This window comes from Alternaria infectoria (assembly GCF_024043175.1).
Source record: "Alternaria infectoria strain BMP 0036 chromosome Unknown scaffold_26, whole genome shotgun sequence".
Classification (NCBI taxonomy): Eukaryota; Fungi; Ascomycota; class Dothideomycetes; order Pleosporales; family Pleosporaceae; genus Alternaria; species Alternaria infectoria.
In genome coordinates, this window is record NW_026250715.1 from 65,581 (window position 1) to 88,617 (window position 23,037).

Here is a 23,037-nt window from a genome sequence, read left to right on the forward strand (position 1 = left end):
GCAGTGAGAAGGTGCGGTCGTGCCAACAACAGCTTCACATCGACTTCGCCGCTCCATCTCCCTGAACTCTCTTCAGCGCTTTTCAAGGCTCTGAATTTCTTCTTCCGGCAATGCTATCTCGAAGCATCACGAATACGGCATGTGGATCAGATGCACGACGGTCCTAGCCGGAGATACCGTTGCCATGTAGGCCGACGTCACCCACTATGTTCCCGAACAAGCTACCGTCGCGGGTCTGCAGATGTTGCCAACATGGTGTATGGCAGATCTAAAGCGACTCGCCCATCCTTAGTCGCTGTCGGTTCAACTCCGCTAACACCGTACGCTTACCTTTGATGGATTCTGACGTAATGATGCTGGCCGCACTTGACGTCGTCTATTCTCAAGGTATATGAAGGGCCACTGCAACAGTCGGGAGGCTTACTGCAACGTTTTCATATCATTCAAAGTCCCCACTTCTTAAAGTCTCACCTTATCATATCACTATGGCACCCCGCGTTTTCCTCATCACCGGCTGCTCCACTGGCTTTGGCGAGGAGTTCGTGAAAGTTGTTTTGCAAAAGGGTGATTATGTTGTCGCTACTGCACGCAACTCTTCCAAGTTATCTTTTGAGGGTGCCAACGATTCGAACAGTCTGCTCGTGGATCTCGACGTGACCAAGAAAGAATCCATCGACAACGCATTCGATGCGGCTATCAAGAAGTTCAAGAAAATCGACGTGGTTTGCAACAATGCCGGATACGGTCTGAACGGGCCCTTTGAGACCTTGTCGGAAAAGCAAATCAGGCAACAGATGGAGATCAACTTCTTTGGCCTGATTGATGTAACAAGAAAGGCTATGGAGACCATGCGAGATTTGAAGTCTGGAGGTGTCATCCAACAGGTGACGTCAATCGGCGGTCAGATTGGTGAGTTTGAATCTAATCTATTCTTGTGTTCACTGCTGATGCTCACTAGGTGTTCCTAACTTTTCCATCTACTGTGCCAGCAAATGGGCTGTTGAAGGATTCACGGAGGCCATTTCAAAAGAAGTGAAGCCTGAGTGGGGAATCAAGTTCACTTGCATTGAGCCCGGTGGTTTCCGAACCGACTGGTCAGGCCGCAGTATGGACTTCGGCGAGATATCGAACCCAGCCTACGCACACGTCGATCCCAAGAAGCAAGCTGAAGGGCGCCATGGCTCTCAAGCAGGAGGTACGTCATGGTCAAATTGCTACATACCGGACGACCGCTAACAAACTCCTCATAGACCCGGCTAAGGCTGCCAAGGTGTTCTACGACTTGGCCGTCATGGACGACCCGCCTATCCGATGCGTAGTTGGAACCGACGCGTACAGCCTTCTCAACAAGAAGCTTGAAACTTACAACGAGAGTGTCAAGAAGTTTGAAACATGGAGTAACAGCACCGACGTCGAAGGCTACAAGGCGCCCAACTAGGTATCGGCAAGAAGCAGGTAAAATAAGAACGCAAAACCGAAAGAGGCAGGTAGACAAATGTGTGGTTCTCGCGCAGAGCCTTTGCACCACCAATACCGAATGACATGATTCGTTCCAACACTACACTGCATTTAAATCTTCATGTCGATACAAGTCCTGCTCACTGACACTGCAGTAAGGATGGCTACCTTCCACTAATACTGATACTCTGAGCACTACAACATGTAAAGGTAGGAGTATACCTCGTTATACTTACTTCGGAATACAAAATTTAAAGGATTGGCTGCAAGAGTATGTATCGTTACACGGCGACGATGTTGTGGCTGTTGCCACGTTGCGCCCGACCAGAGGGTTTGACTCAAATCCGGTACGTGTCAATACGGCCACATAGCATACTAGTGACGATCGGTAGTGTCATTATCAAAAACTAAGGACCTCCATGTGGCAATACCAGCATCGCGGAGCAAATGAAACATTTGGCGTTCGTTCAGCTGCAATGGCGGCCACTGGATCTGGTGGAGCAACGTTCCACTCAAGCGTCGGTACCAAATAAGGCAACGAATCGAAACTAGTCCGCGAAGATCACATCCCCAGCGCACAAAGCATAGAGAGGGAACCGCCCCTGACATCACTGGTACTACTCAAGCGGTACATCGGCCAACAGTGTCGCAGAGATCGTGATAGTATCGGCACTTCACATATCCGAATACGTACACGACCTCCAAATGTTGCGTGCTTACAGACTATAGGTCCACGGTACCAGAACAAAGCACGCTCGACGATGTCACACGACTCTCTTCATGCACTCCATCGCGGACGGGGTACTGCTACCGGCCTAGGCTTTGCTTGCCACCACTCCCTCACCGCTGTATATACGAGGCCGAAGCTCGGGGGCTTGAAGAGAACATCTGACGCTTCTAGTTCAGGAAAATACGTCCCATGATGGAATTATGCGCTCTTCACACAATGAAAGCTGGTCGTGGGGGCTCGCACGAGAGTTCCGCCGACCAATCCCCACTCACATTATACAACCTTTACATGTACCCTGGTCACGAGAACCACACTTTTCGAAGCCAATCCCACCGCCGTTTACATCGTGAGCGTCAGAAACAGGCAGGTCCGTCAGCCCTCTATTGTGGTTGCGAACGAAGCTGCCTTCAACTCCAAGTGTCGCTTCGTGACCCCTGACGTACTTCACCTTCCTTGTATAAAATCTGCGATTGAGCATCTATTCCTTCAACACCCATAGAATTCACTACTTGTTGCTACTACCCATCTCCGATCATGAGGCACTTTGGAAACACCATCCGGGACTCGGGACCGGCAAGGTTTACGACTGCACTCCTCACTGCGCTTCTGATCACCAGCGCTACCTTCATTCCATTCCTCACACAGAGCGCAGTCGCAAACCCAGTCCCTGTACCGCGTCCTCAGCCAAATCCCGATCCTAATCCTAATCCTCAGGACCCTCAAGCTGGCAGTCCTACAACTGATGGCTACTATCCCGACCCAGAGCCATGTCGCGGCAACTGCTCTTGGATTCACGACCCTAGTGTCATATATGAGAACAACAAGTACTGGCGTTTTTCGACTAGCGGCAACATTGCCATTGCTAGTGCGCCATCCCTGGGAGGACCATGGGAATATGAAGGCGCGTTGTTACAGAACGGTACCAGCATCCAGGTCCATCCGGATCAAGACATCTGGGTAAGTTCGTTCTACCTCTACTAGGTCTTAATCTGCCACGCATCATCCTAACCAACACAACAGGCACCTTCAGTAATGAAGCGAGGCGATACCTTCTACTGCCACTACTCCGTCTCCCGAATCGGTCTCCAAAACTCCTCCATCGGCGTCGCAACATCGCAGTCCCTCGAGCCCGGTAGCTGGCAAGACCACGGCGACATCGGCCTCCCCCTATCCGACAAGTACAACCTCATCGACCCCTTTGTCTTTCAAGAGACGCCCAAAGACCCCATCTACTTCACCTTCGGTTCCTTCTGGGACGACATCTTCCAGGTCGAGCTTTTCCCGCACGACGACCTCATGGCCTTTGGCGGATGGGCTGAGCAGAATAACCGCATCAATAACATGGTGCGGAATAGTACTTACGGGGCTACTGTCGCTGAGGGCGCTATCATGTGGAAAGAAAAGGACTTTTACTACATGTTCTACAGCGTGGGTATGTGTTGCAATACGCCAGACACTCCAGGAGGTCTTGCTCCTGAGGGTCATGTATACCACGTTGTTGTCTGTCGCTCGGAAGTTCCTACTGGACCTTTCTACGATCAGGAAGGAAAGAGTTGTCTTGAAGAGAACGGTGGTACGACGATTCTCGCTAGCCATGGCGATATCTATGCACCTGGTGGACAGGGCGTTATGGTCAACCCTGAGGATGGGAGGACTGTGTTGTACTATCACTATGGTAAGTGGAAGACTGAATACGGTGCGTTGAAACCAAGCTAACGTTGATGCAGTTCGTCCGAGTGTCGGCTATGCCGCTGATCAGTTCTTCTTTGGATACAACTATCTTGATTGGGAAGACGGCTGGCCGGTCGTTGTTGTTGCTTGATTGACTGCCATTCTGCTACAACTAACGCCTATCCTCCTCCCATTTCCTGAAATCTTGGAGCGCCGCGTTGGTAACGGTCTCTGGAATGGCCATTTCAGGATCCACAATTTACGACTAATGACCTTACGACTAAGACTGTACTAGACGCAATGTTTGATGTGTGTTGATGTAGGATGTGGTTTGCCGGAGGCTTTCGGCGAACTGATGAGATTACTGTTGGACCATGGCTATGGATATAGTTCTGACTCTTTATCGTAAATACTAGTTTGTAGTATTATTGAGTCTCCAGCTTTCAGATAACGTGTCTTGCAGTGCCATGGGCAGCTCATGGGATCCATCTCACGATGTCTTGAAGATGCACTTTAACCCACTCGTTCCTCTTTGTCAAAGCTCCCAGATCATCAGACTTTTCTCTCAGCTCATGCGCTGCATACTAGCCTTTTCTGCCGCGCGGACGCGCTTAGTTTCGGAAGTGGTGGGATGAAGCAGCCGGAGGGCCGATTACGCGGGGTAAAAATAACTCCCATGGTCATGATGTCGCGCATGCTGAATCTGATCAATTAGTTTTACCGAGGAGACAAGCTTCTTGTAGTGCTATAGTAGTGGCATCATGAACCCGGTGCTGAATCGCTTTCGGGTTGTTAATCCCAGCCCCCGGGCTGATTGTAGCCTCAACCGCGATGGACGCTTGAGGGAGGTGCATGATGGCTATTGCTCGGAAAGGCTAGCCGCCAATGACGTCACCAATCGGTCCCTCCGGCGGCTGAGATCGCGCCATGCCTATTTACCTGCCAAGTGCAGCACAGTGAATACAGGTTATTCCATCCTTGTGGGTCAGTACAAGACCAGTGCACGCGACCGATCGCCTCTCCGTCGCCTACGCCTCACTCCTCAGCCTCCCTCTCCAGCCTCACCATCTCTACCATCGCTACCCCGCGCGATTGCTGATCGCTGCGCACGGTCGCCAACATGCCCTCCCAAGAGAAGGGCCTCAAGAAGCTCTTCCATCCCTTCAACCATCGCGCTTCTGAGAAGATTGAGGAGATTGAGCAAAAGCTCGAGCACACCAAGTTACGAGGTGCGCATATTAAGGCTGTGCACATCAAGCATAAGATCGGCAAGTTCACCAACCTCTTCAATGCCAACCATCGCCACGACGAGGAGCATGAGAAGGAGACGGACGCCAAGAGGAGCAAGATCGCGGAGAACCACCGCTTCCATAGCTTTGCGCCAGAGCGCGACAACAACTTGGTGAAGTGGTATGTCGATGGTAGGGATTACTTCTGGGCCGTTGCCGAGGCATTGGAGCAAGCCAAAGAGACCATCTACATTGCGGACTGGTGGCTCAGCCCTGAGCTCTTCCTGAAGCGACCACCCTACTATAACCAGCAATTTCGACTGGACCAAGTACTCAAACGCCGTGCAGCGGCTGGTGTGAAAATCTATGTTTCCGTGTACAAGGAGGTGAGGTCATCAATCTGCGTCAAATAAACAGCAGCTTATACTTACTCAGGTTTCCGCGGCTCTTACATGCAACAGTCAGCACACCAAGAAGGCACTCATGGGTCTGTTTGAAGAAGGCGAACCTGGGTACGGAAACATCAAGGTGATGAGACATCCTGATCACAATGTCTTCGAGAATGCTTCAGATATGACGTTCTACTGGGCGCATCACGAAAAGTTCATCGTCATCGACTATGCCATGGCCTTCATCGGTGGACTGGATTTGTGTTACGGCCGATGGGACGACAAGCAGCACCCGCTTGCCGATGCCCACCCGTCTGGTGTTCAAAACCAAATCTTCCCGGGTCAGGACTACAACAATAACCGTATCATGGATTTTGAGAGTGTTGATGACTGGAAATCGAACAAGCTGAACAAACTGGAGTTCGGTCGCATGCCATGGCACGATGTCGCAATGGGTGTCATTGGCCCAGCGGTTTACGACATCGCTGAGCATTTCGTCTTGCGATGGAACTTCGTGAAGCGAGAAAAGTACAAGCGTGACGAGAGATACGATTGGCTCACCATGGAAGGACGTGAAGGCGCCGACGAAGACCTGATCGGAGTGCAGCGGCCCAAGTTTCCTGTTGGCCAATATGTGCACCATCCCCTCACGCAGCTGAACAGCAAGAACCTCGACAACCGTGGAACTGTACACGCGCAATTAGTCAGAAGTAGCGGCGACTGGAGTATGGGCATTGATCCTCATGAGCAGAGTATCCAGAACGCATACTGCGAGGTCATCCGTAACGCGCAACACTACGTCTACATTGAGAATCAATTTTTCATCACGGCAACGGGTAAACACGACCAGAGCCCTGTCCACAACCAGATCGGAGCTGCAATGGTCGACGCTATCGTTTCAGCAGCTAAAGAGCAGCGCAACTTCAAAATCGTCATTGTCATTCCAGCAATCCCGGGATTCGCGGGAGATCTTCGAGATCAGGCCGCTGCTGGAACACGAGCTATCATGGACTATCAATTCAAGAGTATCTGCCGAGGAGAAGAAAGCATCTACGGACAGATCAAAAAGGCCGGTGTCGATCCAGAAAAGTACATTTTCTTCTTCAATCTTCGTTCATACGACCGCATCAACGTCACCCCCACGCTTAAGGAGCGTGAGAAGAAGTCCGGGAAGTCGTACATGGATCTGGAAGCAGCTGAGATTGACGAGCTGGAAGCACCGCCAGAAGAGGGAGGAGACGAGGCACGACGCAAAGCCGCTGAGATGAGGAAAGCGTACATGGATGAGGAGGAAGATGTGGGCAAAGGCGACCAGGGTGGTGTTATTGACCCAGACTCGATTGCCGACGACGCGATGCTTACGGAAAAGAAGCCCAGCGAGGAAGCCTGGGAAGGCGAAGAAGAAGAGGAGAAAGAGCACTTCTTCCAAGAGGAGCTCTACATCCACGCCAAAATCTGCATCGTCGACGACAAAACTGTAATCTGCGGATCCTCCAACATCAACGACCGCTCCCAATTGGGCTTCCACGACTCCGAGCTCTCCATCGTCCTACAAGACACCGCAGAGATCGACACCGAAATGGATGGCAAGCCCTACAAAGCCGCAAAACTCGCCCACGAACTCCGCAGCAGCTTATGGCGCGAACATCTCGGACTCCTCCCGCCCCAAGCCCTCAACGCCGCCGACGACCCCAACGCGCAACCCCCCGGCGAAAACTCACCAAACGACCCCATGCCCGGCGCAGAAGCAGACTTTGTCTCTGACCCTCTGTCACCCAAGCTCTGGGACGAATGGACCGAGCGCGCGACTACCAACACCGAGGTGTTTAGGTCGCTGTTTCACGCTGATCCCGATGACAATATCCTCACGTTTGAGGACTACGACAAGTTTACGCCGAACCCGTCGGGTGACAAGGAACATAAGCAGGGTCATTTGTATGACATGGTTAGGCCTGTTAAGGAGATTAGGGCGGAGTTGGATCGTGTCAAGGGGCATTTGGTGTGGATGCAGTTGAAGTTTTTGGAGAATGCGGATATGGCTGAGAGGGGGCTGCAGGTTAACTCTTTTACTGAGAGTGTGTATACTTGAGGTGGATACATGATGGTAGGAAGAGGTGGCTATGGGAGGTGACTGGCTGTTGGCGCTGGGCGATTAGACGAGTCGCATCGGTGTATCGTTCTCGTCGGTTGTCTTTTCTTTATGATTCCCTATTACGTATCCTCGACGTCTTCATGACATGAATGAGTGCATCTTCTTCTTATGACGATCTGGCTGTGTTCCTTTTGCCATGCGATACGTGCGATGACACCGAGACAGGTAAAACTCTGTTGAAGACCACATAGGTACTAACAAGTTCGTAGTAGCCGACTCACATTACCGCGGAGGTCGTCAACTCAACACACAAGAACACAGAAGCAGACAACGAGTATATGAAGTCCCGAAGGCCCAGTGTGATGTTCCAATCGTACAAACAAACATCTTTTGTAGTCCTCAACCGACTTCTATGAACACCCAACGAAATCTCTTCTACCCTCTATCGCCTCCTAACCTCTACATCCCCCTCCCCTTCATCCTCCATCTCGTCATCGTCGTCATCATCATCATCATCCTCTTCTTCTTCCCACTCCAAAGCCCCCGCAAAGCCCCTCGTCTCACTCCCATCAGACACAAACAGACCCGTACCCGCCGAAGTAGGTACAGCCGACGAGGGTGCAGCAGAAGGAGACGCGATGAATGTCATCGCATCCTCCTCTTGACTGTCCGGCCTTTCCTCTTCTTGTCCGCGCTCAGACTCGACGGCCGACTGCTGCGTACCATCGTCTTCCCACGCCAACGCCGCCTCGAAGTTCTGTGCTTCTGTCTCGTCGCGCACGAAGAGGCCGCCTGATCCTGGTGACGTGGGGGCGATGGACATCTGCTCGTCTTCGACCTGATCGTTTGGTGGGTGGTCGAACTCTGAGTTGGAGTAGAGTGGGGATTGGAGGGTGAGGTCCTCTTCCTCTTCCTCATCTGGTGGTTGCTCAAACTCTGAGCCTGGGTGTAGCGGAGATTGGAGGGTGAGGTCTTCGTACTCATTATCTGGCCTCTCTTCGAATTCTGGAAGTGGATACAGTGGGGATTGAAGTGTGAGATCTTGTTCCTCATCGTCGGTTTGGCCTTCGTATCGTGGTCCTGGTGAAGGGCGGACGACGGGGTACTGGAGGTCCGCGTACTCATCGAACGTTGGTGCGGGAAGGGGTGTGTTCTGGGCGTCGGAGTCGGATATGGGATCGTCGGCGAGTTCCATGTTGTAGTCTTCACTTTGCGGCGGCGGCGGCGGCGGCGGAAGGGGTGCGGTGGGCTGATGGGTACCCGGATGCTGATTGGAGTCTATATCCATACTAGAATCATAGCTTGACGATGACGATGCAGACGAAATCTCAATTGGCTGGCCGCTTGAACTGCCTGTTGTCGGCTGACGAGACGTAGATCCGCCAGCCGGTTGACGAACAGCTGGTCGAGGAGGCAACATTAGCGCAGCAGGTGCACGAACGGGTCCTGCCGGCGTGTATGTCGCAGTCGCAGGCCTGGTCGCCGGTGCGTCTGAGCTTGGAAGAGGGGCCCTGTACTGTTGAGCATGTGTTCGTGGTCGCGGTGGAGCAGGCTGTAAGGGGATGAAGGTGAAAGGTGAGGAGAAGTACCTTGAGTTTGGGTATCGGTCAGCCGGTATTGGTGGACCAATGGTGTATACATTGGTTGAGTTGGTGTTCGGCCGCTGAGAAGCAGGTCGACGGACGGCTGGAACGGGTTGAGCTGGTGGTGGTACTGGCCGAGGTGCTGGACGTTGAGCGGGTTGTGGTGCGCGTCCACGTCCGCGCCCACGTGCAAGTCCACGTCGAGGTCCACCTCCAGGACGTGTTGCTGGACGACGTGTAGGTGCGGGAGCAGGTGCAGGTGGCGGAGGGTACTCGTAAACACCTTGCGCGTTCATGGGCGGTAGCGGAGGCATAGTCCAAGGTACCACCGGCGACCCAGGCTCAGGTGTAGGGCTCACTGGTGAAGGTGAAGGTTCCTTCCTCTTGTAATAACCTCGAGGTTCATGTCGAGCCCTTGTGACGAAATGGGCAAAGAATAGTCTGTTGGCGCCGACGAAATAGATACCGTCATTCCAGTCTTCCTTCGTCAATAGTTCGTCCTCCACACAATGTGTTTCCCGAGAGAAATGGAAGTGCAGTCTGAAGTAGCGTTCATCGCGGTTGAAGGCGTTGAACGTGTATTCGATGAGATCATCCCAGTCGCTCAAGTCAGACGCGCGTCGGCGGTATAAGTCAGGACCAATTGCAAAGTCTCTGACTTCGATCAAGGTAGGGCTGGTGGTCGACATCTCGAATCGCGGTAGTGAGTATTGGGGTGGGAACTTGAAGATGGCAGAGTATATATAAGAAGCTGAGTGACGAAGGAGAGATATCGCGGGCAGTTAGAGTTTCTTAGAGAGATATTTATTGTGCGCGTGCGTGTAGCGACTGCTAGTGGAAGTCACGCGGACGCAAAGGCAACGACAAACGGGAAAGAGAGGGGGTAGAATGACATCAGAAGTCCGTGACCTAATTGTGTACCTAGTAATGACTGACTTTTGTATATACCAAGCACCCATATACGGTAAAGCGGCTTTCGCTCAGTGTTGAGCACCGCCTTCGGGAACGTCTGTAGAATCCGAAAAAGAGTCCGTTTCGTCATCGTTCGCAGCAGTCCCGATGGCTTGCTTGGTCTTTGTTTCTCTCCTCCTTTTCATCACGCCTCCCTCTTGGTCACCTGACCCATGCACCGCAGACTTCTCGCTTGTCTCCCTCTTCGCCCTGATCATTGCTCTGATCGCGTCAGAGAGCTTCCACAGCGGCAACGCTACGAGCGACTTCGAGAGATTTACGTCCTTTAATGGAATCTGTATCTCACCGTTCCTGTCCGTATGTCCAGTGTGTCGTGCGGGTATGTAAGCAATGACGTTGTCCTTCTTATTCAGCATCGCACGAACAGCAGGACGTTTGTATGGCGTAAGACACCAGTGTTCCTTCGCATGGCCGATGACGACTCCTTTTTTGCGCAGGTCTGGATGCTTTGTATCATCGATGATGATGAACGACACCTCAGATGCGGTAGCTTCACGGTTGATCGGTAGTGACGGACTCACGGTAGGGAGACCAGGATCTGGAGGTGTATCCGTGTTGTGAGGTGCATTTCGCTCTTCGATCATAGCTTTTATGGCTCGCGTTCTCTCTTCGCCGAAGGTAAACCTGACCAGCTCGGGTGTATATTCCACGTGCGTCATCGCGATCTGTATATCTCCTTTGATTGCGCTCCGTTTTGAGTATTTCGCGGGAATATAAGCGACTACAGCACCGACTTTGCTGATCACGGCGCGAACGACAGGGCGAACATTAGGATCGAGACAGCTTTGTGGGAGGGCGCGCCCAATCACGACGCCAGTGTCGAGATGATGACTGCTGCTCGAGTCATCTACGGTCACCACCTCATTAGCAGCAACCGGGAACGCGAGTGTGCTCTTGAGTGTATAGGTCGACTTGAGGTCCGGTTCTGTATTGAAAGGGTTGTGTGGCAATCCCTTTGGGAAGGGCGTGGACGAATCTTTCTTCGATTGTCCAAGATAATCTTCGATGTCTTCCGTGAACTTTCTCTGCATCGTGTCAACCAAGTTCTCAATAAGCGCCTGACGATTTTACCTTCGTTCGAAGTCCCTGATCGCCATATGTTCCCCGGTACCATAGCTTATCCTCTTCCTCCGTCTCAAAAGGATTGTGTGCATCCATGCTAGATTCTGGTGGTGGTTCCACTTGTTCGAAGTGTACATATAGTACCAGTCTGCCTTCCACTACAAATTCGGGATCGAAGTAGCCTCCAGCATCCCATTCACTCGGACTCATCCGGTCGTCGCAAGCATGACCGTCAAAATGAAGATGCGCGTTGTAGCGTTCCCACGGCTTGACGAAGATGTTGTGCACGTTCGCGAGGAGTTCCTGTGAGCTTTAGCATGTGATGGCTTTGATCAAGTGCCCATGTCGAAGTCATGTGTGGAGGTAAGATACGGCGCATGCTAGAGCAGTAGCTAGACGACATACCCAGTAGTTGCGAGCTCGACGGGCCGCAACACGGTAGCTAGTCTCTCGTCCGTTGAACTCGCGGACGAGTATCATGGGAAAAGCCTTCATTGTGAGGTAGCGGGAGTAGAAGGGTTGGAAGTGGACGGACAGAAGTTTGACAGTGTGAGGCTTGATGTGGCCGATCTTGATCTGGTGGCGACATCGCAGTGAGAGAGCCGTGGCATACCAGCGTGGCACGTGTCGGCTTGGGGCGCAAAGAAGATGGGGTGAGATGCGCTGTTTTCATTGCTGGAAATCTGATTCTGGGTATCTTAAGAAATATTCAAAGCGCTTTGCAAAAATGTAATACCCAGGATTAGGTGTGCCTAGACATCTGCCATGCCATTGAGCTTCCGGTTGTTCTCCTTCCCTCTGCCTTTGGTCTTCTTGTTGTTGCCATCGGTGACAGCAGTGCTGCTGATGGCTCTCTTTCTGCGCCCCGCTTTAGCGCTTGCGATGGAGGACGGCGTCTCTTCTCTCGATTCGCTGGTCAATTCCTCCGGCAGAAACTTCCCGCTGCCAGCAGCCTCTCGCACTAACGATGTATAGAGCTCTTGTACAGCGAGTTCGCTCGCACTTGCGTCTTGTGATGCGCCGCCTTCATCGGAGAAGGACGTGTCCGCTAGCGGATCGGGTGCGACGAGTTTGAGGCGCTCGGTGCCGAGGTGGAAGCTGTTGCAGGTTATTCGGGATATCTGGACTTTGGGGTGCGATATGTCGAGGGCTAGATGCTGCCGAAGATACGCGGCCAGGGCAGCTGTAAAGGGCTTATCGTGGGTGTCCTTGAGCAGTCTGCCCCTGTCGACGAAACCAGAGATGTCGCCGCCTGCGACTGTGATCTCTACGTGTTTGAGGATAGTTGTGGTATTGGGAAATGCCAATTGAATATGTAGCTGTCTTATAATGTCTTGTATGGACTGGGTCGAGTATCTCGCAGCGAGGTGCTTGAAGTAGGTCTCGAGACTCGAAGTGATGAAGGGCGAGGGCAGCTTCAAGGGCGCAACGTGGGCATCGAAGGTCGTTCGGAGGTAGTTGAGGAAGATGTCGCGTATTGGGCCTGGCATCTTCACGAGCAGTAGGGGCAGTGACGTAAAGCCCTTTTGCGAGGAAGTGACGCCCGGGTCGCGCAGCAGGAGCGCATTGTACGACTGCTTCTCGTACTCGAGGCTCACTTCCAGGCCACGCGCCCGCTCTGGCGTGAGCTGGGAGACGGAGGACAGCTGTGAGGCATCGGGGTCCATCGACTGGCGATGTCGGTCAATCCAGGCATCCTCGTCGCCAATCAGCTCCCAGGTGCACTCGTCCAGGGGGCCCAGTTTCGCGGTGTCGTCGGCAGCGGCAAAGTCGACCTGCACGCCGCGCACGCTGTCGCCTTTGAGCTGTTCCTTGAGGCGCTTGGCATGGGTGCGAAGTGAGGCGTCGACTAGGAGGGGGGTGTCGTGGCAGTGGAGCGGGGACAGGCGGTACAGGTTGTACGTGCGGTTGTAGAGTGGGTACGGGGGGATTTGGGCCATGCTGATGTCAGCTATCTTATCGCGCAGAGGGTCGACGCGTGCGGGTGCTCAGAGGCGGGCGTACAGGCGTCCATGGGGGTTGTGTTGGAAGACGCTGGCGGCCTCGAGACGCGTCGGCGGAGACGGCAGGAGCGAGTGCGAGCGGATATGACGCAGCGTGTTGTTGGACGATTTGCGTGGTCCGTGCCTTCCGCAACACTTTCTTTAGTGACCCCGCTAAAACAGGGCCTGTCGAGAAGGTTCTCTTTTCTTCGACGTATTGCCAGCAAGTCATCACGCAGCGGTCACTTGAAATTTGCGAACCCGTGTCTGTCTATCTTTTACACGACCCCCCAAACACGACTTTCACCGCACACACTCCCTCCACGTTTGCCCACACATACCCCGCCATCAGAGATAAACATGTCTGTAGTAGGTGTTGATTTGGGAACGCTCAACAGCGTCATTGCTGTTGCGCGGAATCGCGGTGTCGATGTGGTGAGTAGCCCCGGGCGCATATGATACATCTGTATCAAAACACTGACACCACTAGATTGCAAATGAGGTTTCCAACCGCGCGACACCGTAAGTAGACCCCCAGCGCACGCAGCGCACACAACGAGCATCCACTCACAATTTCCCAGATCGCTAGTAGGCTTCGGCCCCAAGAGCAGATACGTCGGCGAGACGGCCAAGAACCAGGAAATCTCCAACCTCAAGAACACCGTCTCCTCCTTCGTCCGCCTCGCCGGCCGCAACCTCACAGACCCCGATGTCCAGGTCGAGCAAGACTTCATATCCGCGCCGCTCATCGACATGGGCGGCCAGGTCGGCGCTGAGGTGACATATCTGGGCAAGAAGGAGCAGTTCACGGCCACCCAGATCACCGCCATGTTCCTCACCAAGATGCGCGCCACAGCATCTGCCGAACTCAAACTCCCCGTCAACGACGTCGTCCTCAGCTGCCCTGTCTGGTACACCGACGCCCAGCGCCGCGCCATCCTCGACGCCGCTGACATCGCCGGCCTCAAGTGCCTGAGGCTCATCAACGACAACACCGCAGTCGCCCTCGGCTGGGGCATCACAAAGCTCGACCTCCCAGCGCCCGAGGAGAAGCCACGGAGAGTCGTCTTCGTCAACATCGGTCACAGCAACTACACCGCTACCGTCGTTGAGTTCAAGAAGGGCGAGCTCGCCGTCAAGTCGAGCGCCTGGGACCGCCACTACGGAGGACGCTACATCGACAAGGCCCTTGTCGAGCACTTCGCCAAGGAGTTCAAGGAGAAGTACAAGATCGATGTCATGGAGAACGGCAAGGCACGCCTCCGTCTGTCCGCCGGTGTCGAGAAGCTCAAGAAGGTCCTTTCCGCGAACAACCAGGCCCCCATCAACGTCGAGTCCATCATGAACGACGTCGATGTCCGCGGCATGCTCAAGCGCGAGGAGCTTGAGGAGCTGATCAAGCCCCTCATCGACCGTGCTACCGCCCCTATCGAGCAGGCTCTCGCTGAGGCCAAGCTCACCACTGCCGACATCGACGCCATCGAGATGGTTGGTGGCTGCACACGTGTACCCGTCCTCAAGGCCAAGATCCAGGACTACTTCGGCAAGCCGCTCTCCTTCACTCTCAACCAGGACGAGGCTGTCGCTCGTGGCTGCGCTTTCTGCTGCGCCATCCTCTCGCCAGTATTCCGTGTCCGTGACTTCTCCGTTCACGACATGGTCAACTACCCCGTTGAATTCACATGGGAGAAGTCAGAGGACATTCCGGATGAGGACACCAACCTGACTGTCTTCAACAAGGGCAACGTCATGCCATCAACCAAGATCCTCACATTCTACCGGAAACACCCATTCGACCTCGAGGCCAGGTACGCCAAGCCGGAGCAACTACCAGGAAAGATGAACCCCTGGATCGGCCGCTTCTCCGTCAAGGGCGTGAAGGAGGACCCCAAGGGCGACTTCATGATTTGCAAGCTCAAGGCACGTCTCAACGTGCACGGTGTGCTCAACGTCGAGTCTGGGTACTACGTCGAGGAAACCGAAGTCGAGGAGCCAATTCCCGAGTCTCCATCAGCAGAGAAGAAAGAGGGTGATGTACGTTCCGAATTTCCTTCTGATCCTAGTAACGGGCGGCAAAGCCCGCCCGAGCCTGCCGCGAAACGACACAAGCCTGACGCTGATCCTGTACTTGCGCGTCCTACTTCTGCGCACGCAACAAATGAGCTAACAAATTATGCGCAGGCAATGGACGTTGACAAGGACGCCGCCAAGGAGCCACCGAAGATGCGCAAGGTTAAGAAGCAGCAGCGTAAGGGTGACCTGCCACTATCCGCAGGCACTGCTTCGCTTGACGAAGAGAGCAAGCAGACCCTGGCCGAGAAGGAGAACTCCATGATCATGGAGGACAAGCTCGTCCAAGACACTGAGAACGAGAAGAACAACCTCGAGAGCTTCATCTACGAGCTCAAGGACAAGATTCTCGACGTTTACGCTGAATTCGCCAGCGACGAAGAGAAGGCCAAGCTCAACACCAAGCTCGAGACCATCGAGGTGAGTCCTATCAATAGTACGCTATATGAGCTGCGCTGACACCTATACAGGAATGGTTATACGACGAGGGTGACGACGCGTCGAAGGCACAGTACGTCTCCAAGAAGGAGGATATCCGCTCCATCGCCGGTCCCATCATCCAGCGCTACAACGACAAGATCGAGGGCGAGCGACAAGCGGCCATGGAAAAGCACCAAAAAGAGCACGCCGCCAAGCAAGCCGAGCTTGAGCGCGCAAAGCGGGAAGCCGAGTCCAAGAAGCAGGCTGAGGCGCCGCCGGCGGAAGAGCCAAAAGACGCGGAGATGACGGACGCCGAGGCACAAAAGCCAGACGGCGTTGAGGAGGCTTCTTAAGCGGAGAGGCATCTGTGAAGGCGTAACGGCAAAGTGAAAAGCATTTGGTCGGCGTGGTATACTAAAGGGCTACGTTTGGCGCCGAGGGGAAAGTTTTCTCTGTTCGACTTTTCTTCTTGTTTTCTCTGTGATGACGATCATGGTAATGCGATGCTTATGATAGACTAGTCCATAGACGAACGAACATGATATCCAGTTTTGGAAGTACAAGGTTATGTTCCATTGCTTCCACCCTTCTGGTCTGCGTGGTTGTGCTTTCCTTCTTTAACTGAATTCCGTCATTAAAGTGGGGCGGTGGAACTCGTCGCCAGCTGCCTCTGCGCAATGTTCTGGATACCTCCTTCCTCTCGAAACTGTTCGGCTATTCAACCAACGGAACATAATGGAGAGTGCACTCGATTACACCGCCTCGCCTCTATCCTGAGAGAGACTCCTTCCCATAACACTGCGATTGAGAACCCCCCACACAGATATCGTTGCAGCTTCAACAACAAATGGCACAAACGCAGACTCCCTGCGGCTCAGCGCGATACCAAGGAAGATTCCGTTGACAATCATTGTCGCATGCAAGCTGAACCAAATCACTACCCTGACAGGGTAGGGCATGCACTCGAAGACGGTGTTGATCATGTCGGCGATAGCAGACACCAGGCCTTCGATCATGTTGAGTAGGGCCCCTGGAAGCCAGCGGATAAATCGAGCAGGCATTCGATGGCAACCATTATCGTGCTGCCACATTGGAGTCGGGCTGTTCAGGTTCCGATCGACGAGCGGTTTGAAGTCGTTGCCCTCTACATTCTCGGGGCGGGCCGCTGAGACGTCGTGGGAGGATAGATCGCATGACGAGCGCTGAGATGCAGAAACTTGCGGAGATGTATGTGCAGGTTTCGACCTACCAATAATCAGCCTGCTATAAACATAAGCTGCGCAATGGTCAACCGACTGGCTGTTCTCAGCTTGTGAACGCTCAGTATCCATCGATGCGTCGTGGAGCTTCGAAGTGTTTCAACTTCACTGAACAGTTCCGGGACACTAATAACGCTACAGTTTCGCAGCCTCGCCGAACGAGTTTCCAAACAAATCTTCTGGTGATGGTTGAAGTGCATGCAATTCGCACTTTGGGTGCCTTCTTGACGGACGATTTTGGAATTTCCGTCACGACCGTTATGCCAAAAGACGAAGAGAGCTTTCGGCTCAGTTCGGATAGCTGACGATGGAAGGCTGTCTGCAAGGCATTGTTACCGCCCCCAAACACTCCGCAGGGGTAAGCGCTCAGCCATGGGGTCCTCTGCGGTTCATCCAATAGGAAAACAGCGACCGTAAGCCCTGTGGGGCTGTGTTGTCGCTCAGCTCCCTAGCAGCATCACTCTTCATCAGCTCGGATCCGCAGAAGATTCACGCTCGTTTTGGGTTCGAGAATGGCCGAGGCACTCGCTATTATCGGGCTGGTGTCCAACATCTTATCGTTTATCGACTTCGGCATCAAACTCGCTTCTGAGACTCGGAATGTGCGCGACTCCCTCCACGGTACAACTGCAGAAGTGCGAGAGCTGGAGATCATCGTGGAAGACGTCGAAAGATATCATGGGAAGGTACAGAAGTTGCAATCTCTTGGTCAAGAGCTTTCTGCACACGAAAAGAGCATCATGGGAATGGTAAAATACTGCCGTAATATAGCCGAAGATTTGCACAAGATCATCGAACGGCTACGTGTGCGCCAAGGTCGCTCGAAGACCCTCGAAAGTAGTCGCGTCCTTCTCCAAGGTTTCTGGAAACAACGCGACATCGAGGCTCTACGAGCAAGGCTTGATGCGCTAGACAAGCGTATTCGGGTGAATGTTGAACACATTATCCGGAGGTATGTCGATGGAGATTATGGTAGCGTTCTGAGCTGCATACACCAACCTCAATCAAGGGAGGATTGGGACACCCTAGAGCCTGAATCCACGCCATATCCTCCAATCTCTTTGTCTCATCCTATGTAGTTTGCAGATCTGTTCATAGGCTTCCTTATACACGGAGAGCGAATTATTAGCCAGAACGCATGCTGACTTACTTGTCTTTTAGTGATCATCACTCTTCGCTATCAGCCAAACTAGACGCCTTGAAGACGGCTCAAGATGCCTTAGCAATCAGCTACGACGCCAAGCTGGATCAGATTCGAGACGAAATACTCACACTTGTAGGACAATCTCGCACGAGCGAAGGCGCCACGCATGTCGCGCAATTGACTAGCCTGAAGACGAAGTTTGATGCACTTGGCAAAGAGCACACGGCATGCACCAAGCAAACCGCCACTATACGAAGCCTGTACTTCCCAGTCCTGCGCAGGCGGTGGAACCAAATTCCCAAAGCTGATAAAGCGTCAAACACATGGATCTTTGACACATCATTGACTCCCTTCACAGTTTGGTTGGAAAGCGCCGACGAACATGATGGACTTTTCTGCATTACAGGCCGGGTAAAGAAAATCTATTGAGTATTTTAACTTGCACTAACATGGCCAATGTAGGCAGGCAGCGGCAAGTCAACTCTGATGAAGTTCGTGACTGAAAACCCTCGCACTTTCGAATGCCTTGCAGGCTGGGCAGGCACGACCAAACTCTGCACGGCGAGTTACTACTTCTGGAATCAAGGCTATGAAATGCAAAAGAGTCAAGTAGGACTCTTCCAGTCGCTTCTGTACCAGATACTCAAATCTGTACCCAGACTCATTGAGATAGTGTGCCCAAACCGTCTGGAGCACGAAGAGTGGGACGTGGAAGAATTGAAAGCTACGTTCGCGCGCATCGCTACCCAGACAGATTTGGAAGTAAAGTTCTGCTTCTTTATCGACGGCTTAGACGAGTACAACGGGGCTGAGGAAGACGTTGTCAACGCCCTGAAATTCCTCTCTATATCAAAGGACATCAAGATCTGTACCTCGACACGGCCTCGCTCGGTGTTCGAGAGGTTTTTCAACAACACATCTCGCACGTTCGACATTAAGAGCTTTACCAAAGAAGACATGGGACGCCATGTTCAGCGTCTTCTCGGGGAGAATGAGAACTTCCAACGCCTGGCGAATGCCGATACCACGTGCGCATCAATAATGAAGGTGATTGCAGACCTTGCACAGGGCGTATGGTTATGGGTCTTCCTCATTACTCGTGACCTTGTACACGCTGTCGATCGTTATGAAGGTGTGGACATGTTGTGGAATATCGTCAACCTCTTCCCAGCAGATCTAGAGGCGTACTTTGAGCGCATGACCAAGGCTGTTAAGCCTCAGTATCTTGAAGAGATGTCACAAATCTTTTTGATCACGGTCGATGAGCTGCAACCGCTACCGTTATACGCGTTCTCTCTGCTGGAACACCAACGCAAGAACCCCGCCTATGCCACCAATCTCCCCATACGGCCCATTCGCGAAGAAGATTTGAAAAGTGAGTATCCCAAGTGGAAGTCGCTCATTCGGAACAGATGTAGCGATCTTCTCGTTGTCAATGATGAAGAGTAAGTGAAGCTCCTGGCCATCTACTCAGGTGCTAAACGACCGGAAAGCGATTGTTATGATATTGCCATTTACAGCCGTCGCACGAAGATACATGCAGTGCTTCAGGCTCTTCTCAATCAAACGAACGCCTATTTGTAATTTTCTAACTGTGTCACTCCAGACATCCCCGCTTCTCGGGTCCTACGGTCGACTTCCTCCACCGGACCGTTGCCGAATTCTTGCAAGACAACTACTACCACCAACTACGGGCCAATCTGAAGACCGAGTTTAGCTCCAAGTCTACCTTGTGCAAAATATGCCTTGTCATGCTTAAATCACTACCCGGTATTGACTACAGTATTCCACTGTCGATTTACAAAGTTCTGGGCTTAACGGACGAGCTACTTTATTACGCCTACGAAACCGAGAGAATCGATCCAAGCCCTACCTCATCCCTAGTAGAGGTTCTCGACGAGGTGGATCGCGTCAATACTCACCACGCACGTGGTACAAGAAACCACTGGACGCATGCCCGCGGTGCAGTCGACGATAGTGGTTATGATATGTATCGTGAAGGAGACAACTGCAACTTTCTTGCACTGGCTGTACAAGCCCGCCTCGACAAGTACGTTCGTGCGAAGTTAGACGCCAACGCAAACAATGCGCGAAAGTGTGGGCGACCACTATTGGACTACGCACTCCGTCCACGCCGAATCATACACATCTTCATGGAATATTACTCCGGCCCTGAAGATGCAAGTGTGAATGTGGATAGTAAGTCTTGGCTGCACAAAATGCGCATGAGACAGACACTAATTTCGCATCATCACCTCTACAGTGGTTCGGCTACTCCTCGAACGTGGGGCAGATCCAAATCAGCCTGTCCATCTGAATGACAGCAAGTCAGTTTGGCACCTCTTTCTACTTTCAATGGACGAGATGGTCTCACCGTCAGCTTTCCAATTGGTTGCTCGTACAAAGCCTTCAGCAGCTCTCACGAGCGCTTGGTACCAGAGCTGCGAACTACTCATTCAGCACGGTGCCCGGAAGAATTCGTACGAAGTCGAGAGCGGATTGGAAACAACGGATCATGACGTCTTTAATTTGATCTTTGGCTCCGCGAGAGCAGAGGCCCTAGTGGCACTCATGGATGAAAAGGAGCGGGAGAGACAACAGGCGAAGGGCCGGTGTATGGTTATGTAGTACCCTACGGGCACACCGGTATTAAGACGAAATTTAGCTAGATCTCAACGCAATGCACACAGCTGTCAAGCGTTCTCAGGTGTTGAGGTTCTTCTCCACCATCAGTGGGCCTGAGCAATTGCCAATTAGGCTCTGGCTGTACCGAGCGGACCAATGAAAGGGGCGTAACGTGTGCAGGGGTCCGGCGTACCTTCCCCGAAGTTTAGCGAGCTTAGGGCTGACAGGTTATCCGTTCGTCCTCCAAACTGTCTCGCAACATTCCCTGCGCCTTCTTTGAAACATGCTATTCGAGCCGCTAAGAATCTTCGCAAAACGAGTTGGAGCGACGTCTTCATGTTCGTCACTCTAGCTGGACTTCGCTCTCGCTATGCAGCCAGAAGCCAACATACCGAATCAACACGTGGCTGCAAAAGCTACGTACCAACCTGTAAGAGGTGTTGTACGGAGGAAGTCCAAATCAGGGTGCGGAACCTGCAAGTAAGTGGATTCCCTTGTCCAATGATGCGCACTCAACCGATTGGCTGTTTGCTTTGCAGTGATCTGGGGTACTCAGAGATCTATGCCTGTGAACGCTTACCGACATCTACTAGAGCGCGAAGAGTCAAGTGCGACGAAACCAAGCCTGTATGCTCTCGCTGTCGCTCCACTGGTCGGACATGCGAGGGCTACGGACTGTGGGGTGGCGGAGGGAACACCTACGTTGAAAGATACGGCCTGATGTCAACATCGATCCAGAAACCTCCAACCAAAGTCCTGAGTGTCGAGGAACTCAGGTATCTACAGTTATACAGGATCCGCATCGTTCACACAACTTCCGGTTGGTTTGCTTCGAAGTTCTGGAACTCGATCGTGCTACCAGCAGCGTCGTTAGAACCGGCGGTTCTTCATGCTGCTGTTGCGCTGAGCGCTGCGCACAGATGCAGTTTCAATTCGGCACAAGCTCCGGATGAGAGGGAAAAGTTCATGCTTCAACAATATGGCAAAGCAATCCAGTCGCTACAGCCGCTGTTGCGATGTGGAGACAAAGCCTCAGTCACGACCATATTGGTCACTTGTCAGTTATTTACCTTGCTTGAATACCTCCGCGGGCAATACCAATTGGCCGAATCGCACTTACGGAACGGTCTAAAGGTCCTGATGAACATGACCACGAAGAAAGATCGCTCGCAGGATGGCGTCCTTGTAATCAAGCCGGCATCATGTGAAAAGAGCATCGATCAAGGCATCGTGCGCAGCTTCGCGACCCTACATATGCAAAATAACCTGTTCGGTTCCGGTCTGGAAGATCTCGATATATTCCTTCAGCCGATAGAAAACAACATACCATACCCTACTTTTACGACTATCGAGGAGGCGAAGGACGCTCTTGATGTGCTATTGCACGGCATTGTTCTCATAGCACAACAATATCGAAAGATGGGGCCAGGCACTGAAGACGAGATTGCGGCGGTTACAGCAGGACAAGAAGAGATCACAACCTCTCTTGCGATGTGGTACGATACGTATCTGAGTACACTTCCCTCGGTCGACAGACTAGCCCTAGCTGCCGGGAGGAAACCAGATGAACTGTGGGCGTTCGGCGGGAAGACGCCGCCAGCAAAGCTTCCGATGGGCCGCGAACCATCGGTCCTCAAATTGCTACTCATGTATCATGCCATGGCGCGCATAATGTGCGGCTGTCTGCAAGTGCACTCTGAGCAGCACTACGAAGCGTATACGCCAACGTTTCTCACGATACTTGTGCATGCCATACACATCTTTGAAGAGTACACCTTGGCAAGATCTATTCCCGATAACGTCAACCTCCACGATTCGATTGGCGAATACGGCTTTATCGCACCTTTATATTACACGGCTATCAAGTGTCGATACCATCGTATCCGCCTCCATGCTATTCGGCTCCTGCGGGTGATCCCGCTGAAGGAAGGAACGTGGGATTCTTTCACGGCAGCAAATATCGCGGAAACGGTTATGGAGCTTGAAGAGCAAGATACTCACTACGGGGTTAACGCTGGAGACGGCTTCTCTCTCTCAGAGATACCCAATCTGGAAGATTCGTATAGCTGGTCTTTGATGCCGGAACATAACATGTTCTACGATGTGGAAGCAACGACAAGAGGAGACCTCACGAACGAAGTCGTCGTCACATGCAGAAGACGGCGACTCGACGGTAGCCCGGAAATCATCACGTTTCACGCCAATCCCAAACCTAGACACAACACCGAAAAAGAAAGACATTCTTATACCTGAAGAGGGCCAATGCAGCCAAAGCCATTCCATCTGGCGCATCAACTTCCTCTTCCCTAGAGCTGCCGCCCTTCGATCTCTCTCTGCGTCCACGCCCACAG

General features: G+C 52.7%; 8 protein-coding genes across 8 annotated transcripts; 5 read left to right on the forward strand and 3 right to left on the reverse strand.

Annotated features, from left to right (window-relative positions):
• Positions 1 to 485: 485 nt before the first annotated feature.
• On the forward strand, positions 486 to 1,438 carry J4E92_009653 (uncharacterized protein; the record flags this gene model as incomplete). Its single annotated transcript, XM_051500996.1, has 3 exons — positions 486 to 909; positions 959 to 1,195; positions 1,251 to 1,438. 3 exons carry the CDS (start codon positions 486 to 488, stop codon positions 1,436 to 1,438), a joined length of 849 nt encoding a protein of 282 aa, XP_051348727.1.
• Positions 1,439 to 2,722: 1,284 nt separating this feature from the next.
• On the forward strand, positions 2,723 to 4,010 carry J4E92_009654 (uncharacterized protein; the record flags this gene model as incomplete). The annotated part of the gene is made up of 4 exons (XM_051500997.1): positions 2,723 to 2,857; positions 2,903 to 3,145; positions 3,209 to 3,863; positions 3,916 to 4,010. The coding sequence occupies 4 exons, from the start codon at positions 2,723 to 2,725 to the stop codon at positions 4,008 to 4,010; spliced, it is 1,128 nt and encodes a 375-aa protein (XP_051348728.1).
• A 969-nt stretch (positions 4,011 to 4,979) lies between these two features.
• On the forward strand, positions 4,980 to 7,566 carry J4E92_009655 (uncharacterized protein; the record flags this gene model as incomplete). The annotated part of the gene is made up of 2 exons (XM_051500998.1): positions 4,980 to 5,474; positions 5,524 to 7,566. The coding sequence occupies 2 exons, from the start codon at positions 4,980 to 4,982 to the stop codon at positions 7,564 to 7,566; spliced, it is 2,538 nt and encodes an 845-aa protein (XP_051348729.1).
• Positions 7,567 to 8,011: 445 nt separating this feature from the next.
• Positions 8,012 to 8,868, reverse strand: J4E92_009656 (uncharacterized protein; the record flags this gene model as incomplete). Its single annotated transcript, XM_051500999.1, has 2 exons — positions 8,012 to 8,836; positions 8,860 to 8,868. 2 exons carry the CDS (start codon positions 8,866 to 8,868, stop codon positions 8,012 to 8,014), a joined length of 834 nt encoding a protein of 277 aa, XP_051348730.1.
• Positions 8,869 to 10,132: 1,264 nt separating this feature from the next.
• Positions 10,133 to 11,681, reverse strand: J4E92_009657 (uncharacterized protein; the record flags this gene model as incomplete). The annotated part of the gene is given in 3 exon segments (XM_051501000.1): positions 10,133 to 11,182; positions 11,196 to 11,489; positions 11,592 to 11,681. 3 exon segments carry the CDS (start codon positions 11,679 to 11,681, stop codon positions 10,133 to 10,135), a joined length of 1,434 nt encoding a protein of 477 aa, XP_051348731.1.
• Positions 11,682 to 11,938: 257 nt separating this feature from the next.
• J4E92_009658 (uncharacterized protein) lies at positions 11,939 to 13,126 on the reverse strand (the record flags this gene model as incomplete). Its single annotated transcript, XM_051501001.1, has 1 exon — positions 11,939 to 13,126. One exon carries the CDS (start codon positions 13,124 to 13,126, stop codon positions 11,939 to 11,941), a length of 1,188 nt encoding a protein of 395 aa, XP_051348732.1.
• Positions 13,127 to 13,528: 402 nt separating this feature from the next.
• HSP88 (Heat shock protein hsp88) lies at positions 13,529 to 16,011 on the forward strand (the record flags this gene model as incomplete). Its single annotated transcript, XM_051501002.1, has 5 exons — positions 13,529 to 13,603; positions 13,659 to 13,690; positions 13,750 to 15,292; positions 15,350 to 15,658; positions 15,709 to 16,011. 5 exons carry the CDS (start codon positions 13,529 to 13,531, stop codon positions 16,009 to 16,011), a joined length of 2,262 nt encoding a protein of 753 aa, XP_051348733.1.
• A 1,418-nt stretch (positions 16,012 to 17,429) lies between these two features.
• J4E92_009660 (uncharacterized protein) lies at positions 17,430 to 22,939 on the forward strand (the record flags this gene model as incomplete). The annotated part of the gene is made up of 5 exons (XM_051501003.1): positions 17,430 to 17,869; positions 18,079 to 18,472; positions 18,524 to 19,506; positions 19,668 to 20,111; positions 21,607 to 22,939. 5 exons carry the CDS (start codon positions 17,430 to 17,432, stop codon positions 22,937 to 22,939), a joined length of 3,594 nt encoding a protein of 1,197 aa, XP_051348734.1.
• Between the last annotated feature and the right edge of the window lie 98 nt (positions 22,940 to 23,037).